Source organism: Hypanus sabinus, chromosome 18 (assembly GCF_030144855.1).
Source record: "Hypanus sabinus isolate sHypSab1 chromosome 18, sHypSab1.hap1, whole genome shotgun sequence".
NCBI lineage: Eukaryota > Metazoa > Chordata > Chondrichthyes > Myliobatiformes > Dasyatidae > Hypanus > Hypanus sabinus.
The window spans coordinates 37,827,915-37,845,157 of record NC_082723.1 but is presented as its reverse complement, the minus strand read 5'-3'; the positions used below and the strand labels follow the sequence as shown (position 1 = coordinate 37,845,157).

Sequence of the window (17,243 nt, the reverse complement as noted above, 5' to 3'; positions counted from 1 at the left end):
AAAGTCTGGAAGAATCAAAGGAGAATTGAAAGGCTTGGATGGGAAAGAGTAGATTGCAAATTTAGGGAGATAAGGAGGAGAATGGGACTAATGAGATTACTCCCTGGGAGCTGCATGGGCCTATTGAGACAAATGGTCTCCTGTATCATTACAAGTATAAGACCTTAAGATATAGGAACAGAATTAGGCCACTTGGCCCATCAAGTCTGCTCCGTCATTTTATCATGGCTGATCCAGTTTTCGCCTCAGCCCCAATTTCCAGTCTTCTCCCCATATCCCCTCATGCCCTGACCTATCAAGAATCTATCAACCTCTGCCTTAAACATATGTAACACGCTGTAAGGATTCACTGCTAATGTAATGGCTTCTCTGTAATGTTTCACTGTTAAGGCTAATGGTTTCTCTGTAGCAGCAGTGTTTGGGTTATGGCTGGGGTTAACAGGACTGTGGTATGCATGTTAGCCAATCGGGAGATTGTTGCTCGGCCTTGTGGATCTGGAAGGAGACTTTTCGCAGTCTTTGGTCGAGGAGAGATGAAGGGGGAAGACTCGTGTGGAGAGAGCTGGTAGGCCACCAGACGGAGTAGACTGGGATCTGAGGTCGGTGACACTCAGAGGAGATCGATGGCAGAAGAATGGCAAATCAGTGAGCTCCAAAATGCACTTTTGACTTTTCCTTGAAATGGGCCTTTTTAAAATTTTCATTACTAACCCTATATTCAGATTAAGATTCATAAAGTTCAATCGTTTAATTGTGTATGATGTACTGTCTGATATTTTGCATTGTAGGTTTGTAACTGGGCACAAGCTGGCCGAGCTTGAAGGTTGCATATACATAAAGACTTGGCCTCCACAGCTGCCTGTGGCAAAGAATTCCACAGATTCACCACTCTATGACAAAGAAATTCCTCTTCACTTCCATTCTAAAAGGATGCCCCTCCATTCTGAGGCTCTTCCCTCTGGTCTTAGACCCCCCCTCCCACCATAGGGAACATCCTCTCTACATCCACTCTATGCCTTTCAACATTCAATAGGTTTCAATGAGGTCACCCCTCATTCTTCTGACTTCTCCGTGGATTGTCACCTTGTCGAAGTGGAGAAGCTTGTGTGGTCCTGAGATCCCGAGAGCAATGCCATCTGGAGCTATGCTCCTGGTAGTGTCACTCATGGCGGTAAGGTCGAGGGTAAGGTCCCTGACAAAGAACAATCCAACCAAGACCTCAATGGTGGAACAGGCGGACAAAGTTACTTCAAACTCAATGGCTGTGAAGGCAGATGAAGGCTGCAACAAATCCATCAGCTCCAATCGTTGTGGTTTCCATGCCATTGGAATCAGTTGGTTGATTTGTGAAGTATCATGTGCTTCGTGGAGTGCAACATCAAGTACATGTTAAACGAATACACGCCCAGGCGTCTTCGCTCTATGATAGATCAATGGAATGAAGACCATCATCCTCGACCTTGAGAGATAGCTATGACGACGACATTCTTCTGATTTCTGGTGAATACAGGCCAAGAGTCATCAAACACTCTTCATATGACAAGTTGGTCAATCCTGGAATCATTTATGTGGATCTACTTTGAACCCTCTCCATTTTCAGCACATCCTTTCTGAGATAAGAGGCCGAAAACTGCTCACAATACTTTGTGAGGCCTCATCAGTGCTTTATAAAGTCTCAATATTATATCCTTGTTTTTATATTCTAGTCCTCTTGAAATGAATACACACATTGCATTTGCCTTCCTCACCACAGACTCAACCTGCAAACTAACCTTTAGGGAATCCTGCATAAAGATTTCCACATCCCTTTGCACCTCAGTTTTTTTTTGTATTTTCTCTCCATTTAGAAAATAGTCAACCTTTTCATTTCCTCTACCAATTTGCGGCTGGACTTGAAAAGAGCTGATCACTCACGATCCCCATGTAATCTGACAGAGCTTGAGTGTTGTAAAAAGGAATGGGGAAAGATTACAGTGTCCAGATGTGCAAAGCTGTCAGAGACCTATCCACACAGACTCGAGGCTGTTATTGCTGCCAAAGGTACATCTACTAAATACTGAATTGAAGGGACGGAGTAATTATGCAATGAATTATTTTGTGTCTAATAATTGTAATAAATTTTAATTTAAGATGTCTTTAACTAGCAAGGCCCTAGACTCTGGATTTTCCACTTTAAATCACTTTTAGTCTTTCTTCTGATAAGATGTTCTTCCACGCCTTTGCTCATGGACTCAAATATCAAATTGTGGACTGGCAACATGGACTGATCAAGTTTTGTCTGTTGGTTCTCATGTGCAGTTCATTGGGACATTTAACTATGTCAAAGGGGCTATATAAAGTTCGGAAGTCAAAGCTCGATGGCTGAAGCCTGGAGACTTGAGGTCTGTCCTGGAGTTAGAGGATTCTCTGTGTATGTGTTTGGGTGGTTAGGAGATAGGGGGAGAGAGAGGAAAGAGGCAAGAGGCTTGTTTGGCTGTTTTGTTGCTTGTTGTCTTCTATGCTGCTCTGCCGAACATAATAGGCATGCTACATTTGCACCAGAATACATGGTAAAACTTGTAAACTGCCTGCAGCATTTCCTTAGGTGTGTTAGTTGTGTACACAAACTACACACTTCACTGTCCGCTAACATAATAAATAAACCTGAATTATAAATACATTTTACTGTTGTTCATTTAGCAGAGGAAAATGAATCTAGGCAGCAGAAACTGAACATTTAGATTTCCTCAATAATTTTCAAATGAGATGATTTCTGATTATTTAACACACAAACATAAAAAGTGTTTTTTAATTAAATAGGAAAAATCCCAAAAAAAATTATTCTAATTTGAACATGAAAGAAATCATTGCTAAATGTTAAGGAGAAACAAGAGAAGTCACTGGAATACTGGTTATGCTATTTGCAAGACCAATTTAGGAGTGAAGTTGCTCTCTTGTTAAGCTAGGCTCTCGGTCTCTGAGTCGCATGCAGTGTAGCTGTTGAAGGGATTTTTTTCCCCTCAGCCTTGCCTGTGTCAGTTAAGCTTGCACAGTGGATTTAAACAGCAATGAGGAACCGCCTCGCTCCCATTGGCTGCTTGTGGAGAGGGAGGCGGGGTGATGCTGTCCATCAGCTTCCGATTCTGCAGTCTGAGTGGTCCGAGAAGATTGCAAATGACTCATTCATGCCATATAAATGCTGTGCCTTGCACTAAACCCTCTTATTGCTCGCAGTGTTAGTGCAGGAGGAGGAAGAGAGGAGGCGTATTGTTGGTAGGGAACACACACAGGCACTCAGAAAAAGGCGAAGGTTCCGTGCAGCGTTCAGCTCCCCTCCCGCCCAAGTACAGGACTGGATTCTTTTTGTGAGGGGGCAACTAACAAAAAGTGGCTTGTTCATTGAGGTGGGAGCCAACGGCGGTCGGTAATGATGGATTGTGCCGTCAATGCACAAAGCTTGATCACAATCTCTCTCCGCAAAATCCACAATTCAAGAACTCAGAGAGGAGGCATCAAGCTTCACAAGAACCTCCTGGTCTCCTATGTGCTCCGAAACGCCAGGCAAGTCTACATGAGCGAGAAGTATGCCGAGATCTACGGCATGCACCAGTACGAGGAGGTACACGACATGCTAGACATCTCGGGAGAGGTCCAAGGCAGTCACCCGCTCGAAGTGGTAGAGGAGATGGTAGAGGGAAACGGCGGCCAAGAGGAGAGCGAGTGCAGCCCGCTAGACCACCAGCCCGGCCACCTGGACACTCAACTCAGTAAGGACACAGAACCTGAGCACCCTCTGTACAGACTCTCTTGTTCGGCTTCGTACCCCGGCACGAACTATGAGCCGTCGGGAGGTGGTGGCGTTGGTGGGACCCACTGTACGAAGACCACGGTGCTGGATCTGGACACTCACACGGTCACCACGGTGGACAACGGCTACCTTCAGGATTGCGCCTGTTGTTGCGCAAACGGCAGCGGAACCGGCGGCAGGAAGCGCAAGTCGGACTCAAGCAGTTGCTTTTACCCGAACGAAACCGAGGACTTTTCGCCGATTAAGCGGGTCAGGTTCGAAGACTATTCGGGCTCCGGGCAAACCCTGGACTGCACGGACCCTTCCAACATCTCCAATCTCATCTCCATCTTCGGCTCGGGCTTCTCTGGCTTGGTGAGCCGGGCGGACTCGGAGCAATTGCTTCAGACTGAAGTCAAACAGAACGGACAATTGTGTAGCAAACAGGCGCTCGCCAGTTTAGGTGCATGGACTAGAGCGATCGTAGCTTTCTGAGAGCCACTCGCTTTCTCAGTGTGTGCGTGTTTGTGCTGTTTATTATTGTAACAAGGAGCAAATCTGGACCTCATTTACAACGGGAGGAAAATGTGTTATTTTGTTTTGGAGGGACAGAATTGAGTCATAGCAACTTAAAACAGTCAGTCGTTTACAATTTAAGACTTGGAGGTCAGCTGCGCAGCGACCCCTCCCCCGGAAATTGAATGATTGACTTTACTTAAGTCTTTAGGATTGGGGAGGTAGAGTGACATATTTCTGGTGGGGTAAAACGAAGAAGCTACAAATTTGAGTGCACTTTTTTTCCCAAACCTGTGCTGAATTGGTGTTGCTTTAAGAGGAGCGCTGTCCCTTTAAATGGTGTCAGACTCGCTGACGCCAGGGATAGCCGCCGTTGGGTTGAATGGGGGCGGGGGAACTGGTAGTGTCACGTGATTCAGCCTTGCGCTTTTAAAGGAGAAATACATCAATTCCCAACAATGCGGAATTAAATTGATCTTGTGGCGCAACTTTTCCTAAATCATTTATTTTTTAAAGTCTGAAGACTAATAAACGTTTCATAAATTTTCTAAGTTTCTCAATTTAGACAACAAAACATTTCAAAATGGCAGTAACTTTTACTCCTTTCGGAGAGATGGGACCCATTGACTTGCTATTGTTTTAAACGCTGGTTTTCCTGCATTGGGAGCACTTTTAAGCAATGTAACTAATTTTTTTTCATTCCGCGTCTTTTAACAATTGCAAACCTTCAGTCAATTCTAATTTGGAATGAGATTTGCCTTTAGTTAAAAGTTTAACGCGCGCAATATGGATCGCGAACAATTTATCAGACATGAATCACAATTCGTCCAAAGTATCCTTGAAGTGCGTAAGTGGAAGGCTAATGTAGATTTTCCTGTGCATTTACAATGAATTGTAAATGCAGAGCACCGAAACAGTGCAGTAATTTTTTGTTTTAGAATGGATATCATTCACATCATGAAGAGCGAGGCATCAGAATGGCGAGTTAACTTTGATCACAATAGTATTTAACAATGAATTGTTTCCTATACATTTACACTCCAAATTAAACTTTCATCCCGTTCTTAGTCGGGTGCAGTAATCATTGAAACAGCGAGAAGTGATTAACGTGGATTAAAATGCTACTTAGGTCTTTATTTCAAACGAGCATTAGTCCGGATCAGGGTTGCAATTTTTTATTTTACGTTCTGTAAATAGACCCGTTTTTCCCTTTGATTAACTGGTTCCAAAAGCTTTTCAACGTTTTGTTTCATCGTCGAGCAGATGTTCAACACACCAAACCTTTAACATGACCGTGCAGTTAAATGGTGAGGGCTGTTAACCGTAAGTGTTTCCATTTTGTGACTCGGTAAACTGAACGAAATGTTACCCGATTTTCTTGCCAAAATGTGTTTGGCAAAGCCTTTTGTTGTAAAAAGGTGTTGAGGATCAAGGTTTTTAATAAAACGTTTATAGCGTGTAACTGACCAGTTTTAATTTGAGAGGCTTCTTCTGTCAACAGATCATCTCTTGTGTTTGTATCTGTATTTTTGTGCTTTTAATAAACAGTATATCACCACCTGTTTGAACGGTTGGTCCTTTTAGTGCAGAACTATTTTAAATCCAGAACTCCAATCAAACTTCTGTCAATTTCCTACCATTGATGTTTGCAAAATGTTATGCATTTTCACTCGAATTCCTAGATTAGCCGTGGTATTTGGGCTTAAAGGGTTAAGTTGGGAACGTGTTTAAGTTCTGAAAATTTACGGGAGGTTCTGACTGAGAATTTGGAAGTGAGATTTTGGATGACAATCTTGGTAGGATCAGGAAAATTTGGAATCTCTTTTGCAACCTGAAGCCTGGTTGCCTGGCTCGATTGTAAGTGAGGTAAATTTTGATTGGTACAAATTCCAGACCAGCTGGGTTGAGGTCTGGTTGGTTGGACTAAGTGAATCCTGTTTCATGTGTGTGCTCAAGGTGGGGTAGTTCATCTTGTTTTCCCTTGCAGTTGCTCCTTAATGCTTAATTTTGGCAAGGATCCTTTGGTCCATTCTGATCCCCCCCCTTCCCCCCCCCAAAGTCAACCCTAATGCCTAGTGTTTTCTAATGTCAATGAGTCCTCATCTCATGGTAAATGTCTACTTAAGTGTCTACTCCTTCAACCCTGTTATTCTATCACAGACTTGAATGGGAAATGTCATTGTTACAGCTGATCATAATTCAACCACTGGTGGGTTGCCAACTGATCAGATGAAACTACTTTCTGCCTAACCTGATGGGCACTGAGATCTGTTTCTTCTCCTTTGTAGGTCTAATGCAATGTTATTGATGATGGAAAATGCACCCTTTTGGCATTGCTCTAAATTTTATTGCACCTGGTTAGGCTCTGATGTAAAATGGTGTAGGCTTAGTGACTGCACAAATCTGACAATGCTGGACATACTGGAACTGGGCAGCATCTAGTCTGGAGTTAATGACTTCCTACCTAATTTGGTGACATAGGCCCTAGCTTATGGCTCAGTACCACACTAGGTGCAGCCACCCACAAACATGGTTTCTTTTTGAATATCAACACCACCTCCACACTAAGGGATTTCTAAACCGAATAGGCTAAACCTACTTCATAAATCTCCCCAACTTGTCCCTTGGCATTAGAATATTGTTAACTTTCTATTTGTCAGCTTTACTTCAAATTATAGCAGTCCCTATCCTGGGTAAAAATGCATACTCCTGTTGGGTTATGTGCTATTAGATGACAGTATAAAATGTTTCTAACCTTGACCAGTTGCCTTCTGAAACTTGCATAAGGTTTTAGTGTGAATATTTAGAATGAGTTGAGGTAAATGTGAGGGTAGGGGGTTGGTGCTGTTCTTTGTGGAATCTGGAACAAGATCAAAATCTTTAGCTGTGCCATTCTGGGGGTAAAGTGGAAGGTACATGTTTGCAAGAATGACTTGAAACTTTCTTCAAAACTAGAGGCTGGGGACAATTGTCCTAACAGAATATTGGAACAAGTTCTGGTGACTGTCCACTTCTAGTTCCTATATTTAACTGTTAACCTTTCAAGAAGACTTCATTTGGAAAGCAAAAAATGAACAGATGTAACTTGTTTTTGTGGATGGTGCAAATGGATTGTATCCAATGTGCTGATATCTAGGCATGGATGAATCCTTTCTGTAGTGGAAGGGCAGGTTCATAGTGCATCTTTGTGGGGTGGTATAATGAATTAATTGAACAGATGGAATTAAATTGTACTAATGGGAATAAGTTGAGTTAGATCTTGCATTTGTTGTGGTTTAGTGGCATCTACACTGAAGTCTACTGACTTCAAATTATTGTCACTTTTCAGCAGTTGTGTACTTTGTGTTCTGTGCTGAATAATGCTGCTCGTGAATGAGCTAACTTAATTTATGCCCTTCATTTTTCCCATCAGAGGAAATGCTTTCCCTTCAGCATTGGCTTTTGATCATTTTAAGAGACTGGTTAAAGAGGGCATTAACTTTCCAAATGCAGTATGTTCTTGCAGTTTAACTCATTTCACTCCAGCACCATTCCAGTGAATCTCATCCATCATGCAAGCAATCTCACATTGGAGTGTGACAGCTTGGCTTTGGGTGTAGATGAGACTTTTCAAAGTTTCGCCTTTCAGATTTTGTAGATCTGAGCTTTGTAATTGCCTATTTGGGAGGTGGGGACTAGCTGGGACTTGCTGATAGAAACCCAGTTCTGGTAAACAGAACAGTAACTGACATGCAGCTTGTGTTAGCAAAGCTATCTTCTGAGGTTTTAGTGTTTTTCAGCAAAAACCTGGTTGAAGGAGGTGATGGTAAGCGTTAATTGCTGATATAATAGTAAGGAACAGTGTCTAAAACTGGTGAAATATTCTGTTTTCAATACTTCAAAACTACCTGTGAATTTAAATGTATTGTGGAGCTGCTGCTCTGATGAAGGCCAATAATTTGATCAGTCATGCTCTGATTGTTTTAAGATTCTAGCCACCAACTTCAGTACCGAATGGGGTGGAGAATGGAACTGACCTTGGTCTTGCTGAAATTCAGTCAAAATGAATGGCCTTTCTCAGTAGCTTATAAAGCAGTTCCTGCTATGCTTCTGATCACCCATGATCAATTCAAAACCCAAAATGTATATAGCAATTTGATGTGAATTCAATTTTTCAAATATCTGATTTTTGCCTTTTTCTGTGATAGTTACTTTTTTGTAATTTTTTAATTGAAGTTCATCAAACAAACATTTCCATAAGATGTATTTTGGACAGTTTGTGTGTGTGTGTGTATATATATATCTCCATAAATCTCCAATCACAAATCTCTATCATAAAGTATTTACCTGAGGTATATACTTACAGAAAAGAGTGGAAAGAAAAAACAAGCAAAAGGAAAAAACTGTGTACAAGTAGGGAGTGATTTTTTTTTTACAGCATATTCATTGATTTGTGAGAATAAAATCAGGCCTATGAGGCATTATGTAGTTAAAACATTTTTCCCATTATGAATCAAATTGTTCCAGCTTATGATTAACAGATGCTGTTATCTTCTCCATATATACCTATCTGGAGAAATACTTGTTATAATGTGGATTTTACATTACTTTGCTGGTTATTCTTTATTTGCTCACTTACTCCTTTTCCCACCAAAATGAGAATGAACATGTGTATGTAATATATGGGTTTGTGCATACATTAGGAGTACACAGGGAAATCTTTTCCGTGTAATGGATTTGTTCACTGACTTTTATTGAATACTGCAATGAGGGCCCTCAACTCACAAGTAGGAGGGGTTATCCCTCACAGCTAGACATTTCCTCTAGTAGATGACCCTGCGTTGAGCTAGAGACCTTAGCCTTGGAATCACATGTTCGTTGCCATTTGTTATTTGTGTTTCTTGGTTCTTATTTGTTCAAGAAGTGGATCAATTAAGCTTTATTCTAATTTCAATGATACATTGATAGATAAATGCAGATGGCTTAAGGACAAGGTAAAATTCACTTCTTTTAATGTCAATGGGCTATTAAATCCAATCAAATGTAATAGAATTTTATCCAAAATGAAAAAAAGAACAAGCCCATGTATATTTACAGGAAACTCACCAAGTGATAATGAGCATAGAAAACTAAAGAGAATGGGTTTCACTAATTTGTTTTTCTCCTCATAAATCAGGACATAGAGGAATTGCTATTCTTATCTCAAGTAAGCCAAATTGTGATGGTTTCTAATGCCATGATTGATTTTTGGCCCTTTTCAGCTGGTCATAAGCTCAGCTTTTTCCAAACTTCCACTATGTCACAACTATGCCCTTTTTTGTTTGCCAATCACATAATGACTGCTCTATTTTGGTTCTTGGTACAGGAACACCATTTATCAACAATGTGCTGGAGGACCCTGGTGGCTCATGCAGCATGTGTGGGAGGAAAAACAATGTCAGTGTTTCTGGTTGAATCCTGCATCTGGTCTCTATTGTACTAATCTCATTTATTTTTTGTATCCAGATCCCTTTACAGCCTCTATTGTCCTCTAGCCCCATAAGATCTCATTTTCTAGCATCATGTACATTTATAGGGACATGAGAAACAAGATGAGGCCTGCAGACCTCTGATCCTGCTCTGTCAGTTAATTCACAGTTATCCTATCTTGGTATAGTTTCATCTTCAGTTCCCTTAATAGTAAGAAATCTATCAACAATACTGCATCTCTAGCCTTCCTAAGATTAGCCACATCAAGGGGTCTTCATGAGAAAAGTTTCACAAGAGCTTTAAAAATCTACTCTTTAACTCAATTTAGACAAGATGTAGGGATGCTTTCCATCAAGAATTTTGCTTTCATCAAATCTTGAGAAAACAAATGTCAACCCTGGAAGCAATTTGTGGAACCTTCTATGGCAAGTGTAGCCTTTCTTAGGGTGGGGTGGAGAGAAATATCAAAGTCATAATAATCTTGGTGTGTTTTCTCCTGATTTAAAACCCTGATTTCACTTACTCCAGCATTAGTCCTGAATGCTAGTTGACTCTATCAGTGACCATACTTAAATTTTTGGAAAATTTTAATGTCTCATCTGCTCTTTGAAACTTCCCTGTGAAACTCCTTTAAATTTTGTCAAAGCTGGTGTATTCAGTTGTCATTTTATTAGATACAATTAATGTAAGTATCTAATCATCCAATTGTGGTAGTATGCAGACATGGTCAAGAGGTTCATTTGTTGTTTAGACTAAATCTCAGAATGGGTAAGAAATGTGATCTAAGTGATTTTGATCATAGATTGTTGGTGCTAGACTGGATGGTTTAGCCTAACCCCATCTCAAACTGCTGATCTGGGATTTTCACACAACAGTTCCTGGAGTTTATAGAAAACTGGGCAAAAGAAACAAATTCAGTGAGTGGCTGTTCTGTAGATGAAAATGCCTTGTTAATGAGGTCAGAGGAGACTGGTTCAGGCTGATGGAAGCTACAAACTAATAACCATGTGTTACAAGTAATGTGCAAAAGATCATCTCTAGACACACTGCACATTGAATCAAAAAGTTGATGGGCTACAGTAGAAGACCAGGGACATGCACTCAGTGACCACTATTAGGTACAGGAGGTACTGTAGCTAATAAAGTGGCCACTTAGTGTATAACAGCAGTAAGTTTTAAAATCTGCAGGTGCTAGAAATTTGAAATAATGCAAAACTTTGTAGAGCCGCCTTGTAGATACAGTTAGGCCTGTTGAGTGTTTATAACACTTTACAAATGTAAACTGGTGTCTACTTTGAGCTGTTGGTATTTAAGACCTTTTAGAACAGTAGCACCAGCATGGGCCACACCACACTTCTCTGCATGATAGTTCATCCAGCAAGTGTCTACCTATTTCACTATATTTGTCCCCTGTGGGTTACTGCTCTATTTCCATCATTCAATGTTTTGTTTATTGAACATTTTCAGTGATTGAAGAAAAATCTTGGTATAATTAACACAGCATAACAATTGTTTACACATCACTGTGGGCATTGTGAAATTGCTTTCCCAGTGAGCTAAATTGGAGTAAGTGGTTGGGAAGCCAGCGATTCAAATTGATCAGTAGCGATGAGAACATGATTGCACTGGAGAGAGTGCAGAGGGGATTTCCTAGGAAGTTATTTTGGTTGGGAGAGTCTGGGAAGGCTGGGCTTGTTTCCCTTAGAGCAAGGGAGGCTGAGTGACCTAATTGAGGTATAGATAGAACCATTTTCCCAGGGTGGAAATATCAAAATAAGGGGGCACAGTTTAAGGAGAGGGAAGGAGTTTGAGGTGAAAGATTTTCTTGGTTAATATCTGGAACCTGCTGACTGATGAGGTGGTAGAATTGGTTAAATCTCAGCATTTAAGAGGCATTCAGATGGGTAACTGAATAGGCTGAGTAAGGGGAAATGCAGATGTAATGTGGATAATTTGGATCTGTGTAGATGGGGAAAATATCAACATTTATGTGGTGGGCCAAAGGGCTTCTTTATACTGTACACCTTTCTGACAAGGTCCAAGTGCAACTTAATGCGTGGAGTAAGTCACTGAGGGGTAAAGCCTAGGATACATTAAAAGCTGTAGAAAATGGTGCCAACAAATTGGGACTATCTCTTTAATTCCCCTTGTACTTACTGCAACAATTACATTTAATTGGCATTGGTAATTTCATGGCATGCAAGTAAATACTAATTGGCTGAGTCTCAAAAGGAGATATTAGAGCTGGTGTCCAAAAGGTGATCTTGCAAGATTTGGAAGGGGTAGAGAATAGGGATAGATAGAATTTAGAGAGATGATCCCTGCTCTACTTGCTTTACACAGTAACTGTGTGGCTAACCACAGCTCCAATGCTACATTCAAGTTTGCTAATGATACCACTGTAGCAGACTGTATCAAAGGTGGTGATTAATCAGCATATAGGTGGGAGATTGAAACTCTGGGTGAGTGGTGCCATAACAACAGCCCCTTAGTCAATGTCAGCAAGACCAAGGAGCTGATTATTGACTTCAGGAGAAGTAAACCAGAGGTCCATGAGCCAGTCCTCAGCAGAGTTGGAAACTATCAGCAACTTTAAATCCCTTGGTATTATTACTTCAGAGGACCTGTCCTGGGCCCAGCACTTGAGTGCAATTGTGAAAAAAGCATAAAAGCGCCTTCTCTTAGAGTGATTGTTTGTGATGATTGGCAAGCCATCTAAAACCTTAACTAACTTCTATAGATGTATAGTGGAGGGTATATTGACTGGTTGCATCAAAGCCTGGCATGGATACGTCAATGCCCTGAAATGGAAAATCTTACCAAAAGTAGTGGATACAGCCCATCACAGGAAAAGTCCCACTCCTGAGCACATCTACATGAAATGCTGCTGGAGAAAAATGGTATCTGTCATCAGGGAACTCAACTACTCAATCATGCTCTCGTGCAGCTGCCATCAGGAGGAAGGTACGGGAACCTCAAGACTCCCCACCAGGTTCAGGAAAAGTTGCCACCCCTCAACCATCAGGCCCTTGAACCAAAGTTAATAACTTTGCTCATTACATTTGTCCCAGGATTAAAATGTTCCCACACCAATGGTCTCCCTTTCAGAGACCACATATCATGTTCTCAGTATTTATTATTTTTTGTATTTGCACAGTTTGTTTTTTTTTGTGCACTGGTTGAATGCCAAGTTGGTGTGGTCTTCCATTGATTCTGTTAGGTTATTATTCTATGGATTTATTGAATATGCCTGCAAGAAAATTAATCTCACGGTTGTATATGGTGACATGTATGTACTTTGATAATACTTTGATTTAATTCAAAGTAAATTGAATTGATTTAAAGGAGCCAGCACAAGGATGATGAGTTCAAGTTTGAAACTATTAAGGAGCAAGTCACAAAGGCAAAGTTGACTAAATCTAGACTACTAAAGGTTTGTTGTGACTTTGTTCTGAATTTCACAAACCAATGGGACTTTCTGATATGTAAAATCATCAAAGCTATAGTACAGGCTGGGGCCTTTTAGCCTATTGCTCTGGTGTTGATACTATCTCTCGAGAAATTTGTGCTCTAGTCACGGTTCAGTGTCATCTGGTTTTACTTTTCCCTTCCAAGTACCTAACCAATGTTGAGCACGATGGAATCTTAGTGAAATTAACAACGTTGTAAAGCAATGGATGAAGTAGGAAACAAAGAGGGATGTTTCTTGAATTGCAAATATGTAGTGAGGCATCCCAAGAGTCAATGTTGAGTTGTGCTTAAGAACAAAATAGACAAAGCTAGATTTAAGAATCAAGAGCACAATTTACTCTTGACAGATGATTGGTGTGTATGTTGTACATAGTGGTTAAATTAGTGGTCTAGCAACTAAAGGTATGAATCATTTGCGTTTAAATCGTTCCATAGCAGCTGAGGAATTTAAATTCAAAACAGTCAAATACATCTGGAACACTAAAGACTATTTTTCAGTAAGCATAAAACAGATTGTTGTAAGAACTGAACTGGTTCACTGTTGTCCTTTTGGGGCAGGAAACATGGCATCTATGTGATTCCCTGGACCCCAACATGGTCAAAACACTAACATCCTCCTTGGGTCGGGCAATTGGGGATGGGTAATAAATGCTGGTATTGCTAATGGCATCCACATTTCATTTGATATAGCAGAGAAAGGGTCTGTGAAAATCTATTGTGGGCAGATGTTGTTCACTGGGGCTGACGTGAAGCAATATGTATTAGAAAAACAGTGAAGGAAACGTGCCTTACATAAGATTTGTAAATAGAACAGAAGTAGGTAAAGCCTTACAATGGCAAAACTGGAGGATTACGTCCATATTTTCAGAGATACAGCATGGTAAAGGGTCTTTCCAGCTCAATGATTCCTCACTGACAGTTTACACCAATGTAACCAATCAGCTGTAGGTCATTGGAATGTGGGAGGAAACTGGAGCACTGAGAGGAAACCTACACAGTCATAGGGAGAACGCACACAACCTCCACACAGCAATGGGAATTGAACCTAGGCTGCTGATACTGTAATAGTTTTAGTGGCCATGCTACCACAGGCAGAGGCAGTAATCTCAAGGGGTTGCCTGAGAGATGTGGGAAGATGAAAGGAAGAAGGATGTGCCAAGAAAAGGAGATGAGCTGGAAGTGGAAAGTGGCTCATGTGGAGCATAAATACCAACTAGCCTCACTGGGCTTTCTCAATGCTGTGAAATTTTATGTATTGGAATGTGGAACATTATTATAAGCCCATGGAAGCAGAGGCCATACATTTTTTAAGGGGAAATATATCATCATTTTTTAAAAAAATTGATGTAACCTGGATGGTGGCATTAGACTATGTGAAGCTGAATTATTTGAACTATACATTGCTTTAAGAGTATTCAGCCCCAACCCACCCTTTCTTCACATCAATGTGCATTACAACTAGAGATTTTGATCAGTTTAACTGAGAATTTTTACTTTTGAATCACGTGCTCCTTTTTCCATAGTAAAGCCCAAAAAAACAGGGAAAATTGTAAAGAACAAAAAATTAAAACTTCAAAAGCTGAAATTTCAGCAGTTCAAATATATTCACCACCCTCCCCCCCCCCCCCCCCCCCCCCAGCCCCTTTTGCTCAGCAGTTGAACCACCTTTCGCAGCTATTACAGCCCGTAGCCTTTTTGGATAAGTCTCTATTAGCTTTGCATAATATGATGGAGCAAAATTTGCCTGTTCTCCTTTCAAAATTGCTCGGGCTGTGTTGGAGAGCAGCAGTGATCAGCAATCTTGAGGTCTGCCAGAGTTGTTTGGGTTAAGGTCAGGACTCTGACTGGGCCACTCAAGGACACCAATTTTCTTCATTTGAAGTCACTCTGGTAGTGTGCTTTGGATTGTTGTCCTGCTGAAAAATGGAATTCCTTCCCAGTTTAAGCTTTCTGGCAGAGGCTAGTAGGTTGTTAATCCATGACTCTTTGTATTTAGCAGCATTCATCTTCCCATCAATCCTGACCAGATTTCCCGACCCTGCTGCTGAAAAGCATCCCCATAGCATGATGCTACCTTCACCATACTTTACAGTAGAGATGGTATTACCTGGCTGATGTGCAGTATTAGATTTACACCACTTGTACAGTACTGTGCAAAAATGTTTGGCACATGTATGCCTAAGACTTTTGTACAATATTGTATTTGTCAACATGGAGCAGAACTAAGTTTGTATATCTGGTGGGAGCAAAGGATGCTGGGAAACATGAGTGGCGTGTGGGGCAAGTGGTAGAGAAAGAGTGCCAGCATGGGGATTTGTGCGGGTGCAGCCACCTGGCAAGTAAATAATTGGTTTACTGATCATTACGGAATGTAATTTCTGGTGCTGTCCACTCCCTCCCCTCTCCCTTCTTTTGCCAACCATTACTCCACTCTCTCAGTCCACAAAAGTGACCCATATCAGAAATGGGTTTATTATCACATGCATATCATGAAATTTGTTTTTAGCAGCAGTACAGTGCAATATAAAATTACTACAGTACTGTGCAAAAGCCTTGGGCACGCCAGCTATTTTTTATTTTTATATATATATATATCTATATCTAAGACTTTTTTACTGTACTGCTTTAAGAAAAATCCTTGCCTGTAAAGATTTTGCAAAGTATCACTTAGAAGATAGTGTTGTCAAATAAGACTAAAGTGGAGTTTTTTGGTCTCAACACTAAGTGGTACGTGTGGTGTAAATCTATTACTGAACATCAGCCAAGTAACACTTCCTCTACTGTAAAGTATGGTGGAGGTAGCATCATGCAATGGGGATGCTTTTCAGCAGCAGGGTCTGGAAATCTGGTCAGGATTGATGGGAAGATGAATGCGACTAAATTCAGAGAGATCCTGGATTAAAAAACTACTAGCCTCTGCCAGAAAGCTTAAACCGGGAAGGACAATAAAGCAAAGCACACTGCCAGCAAACATGGAGTTGCTTCAAATGAAGAAAAATTGGTGTCCTTTAGAGACCCAGTCAGAGTTCTGACCTTAACCTGATTGAACAACTCTGGCAGGACCTCAAGCTTGCAGTCCCCTGCTGCTCCCCAACTAACCTGGCACAGCTTGAGCAAGTTTGCAAGGAGGAATGGGCAAATCTTAATCCATTTTGTGCAACGCTAGTAAGACTTACCCAAAAAGACTACTGACGGTAATAACTCCGAGAGGTGGCACAACCAAGTACTGAACAAAGGGGGATGAATACTTTTGAACTGCTGACATTAGTTTTTGATTTTTTAGATTTTCATGCTTTACAATTTTCCCTGATGTTTGGATTGTACGGTGGGGAAAAAATAAGCATACGAGAGGGCACAGTTTTAAGGTCCTTGGAAGCAGGTACAGAGGAGACGTCGGGTAAGTTTTTTTACGCAGAGTGGTGAGTGCATGGAGTAGGCTGCTGGTGACGGTGGTGGAGGTGTATATGATAGGGTCTTTTAAGAGACTCTTGGACAGGTATATGGAGCTCAGAAAAATGGAGGGCCATGGGTAACCCTTGGTAATTTCTCAGATAAGGACATGTTTGGCACCGTTTTGTGGGCCAAAGGGCCTGTATTATGCTGTAGGTTTACCATGTTTCTATGATTCACAAATAAAACTTCTCAATGAAATTGATCAAAATCTCTGGTTGTGATACTCATTTACATGAACAAAGGGCTAGGGGCTGAATGCTTTTTCAAGGCACCATTTGTGGATTGGAGATGTCCGACAATGCTATTTTAATGAGCTCCCCCCGCCCCTCTTCTAAACACCAGCAGGTATAGGCCAAGCACCATCAAATGCTCCACATAAATTAACCCTTTTATTCCCAGCATTATTCTTGTAAACCTCTTCTGACCAGTTCCAATACCATCAGAACCAGAAATAATATCACTGGCATGTGCCATGAAATTTGTTAACAGCAGCAGTTCAATGAAATACATGATAGATAACTATAGAGGAAGTAACTTGAGTTACTTTGTGTGTATATATATCTATTACATAGTTAAACTAAAATAAGTA

General features: G+C 40.9%; 1 protein-coding gene across 1 annotated transcript; it reads left to right on the top strand.

Annotated features, from left to right (window-relative positions):
• Positions 1-2,957: 2,957 nt before the first annotated feature.
• ier5l (immediate early response 5-like) lies at positions 2,958-5,840 on the top strand. The gene has a single exon (XM_059994181.1). It carries the CDS (start codon positions 3,407-3,409, stop codon positions 4,259-4,261), a length of 855 nt encoding a protein of 284 aa, XP_059850164.1. The 5' UTR covers positions 2,958-3,406; the 3' UTR covers positions 4,262-5,840.
• Positions 5,841-17,243: the final 11,403 nt, after the last annotated feature.

Coding starts and splice junctions, on each gene's coding strand:
- ier5l (XM_059994181.1), top strand. CDS start 3,407: ATGATGGATTGTGCCGTCAATGCACAAAGCTTGATCACAATCTCTCTC.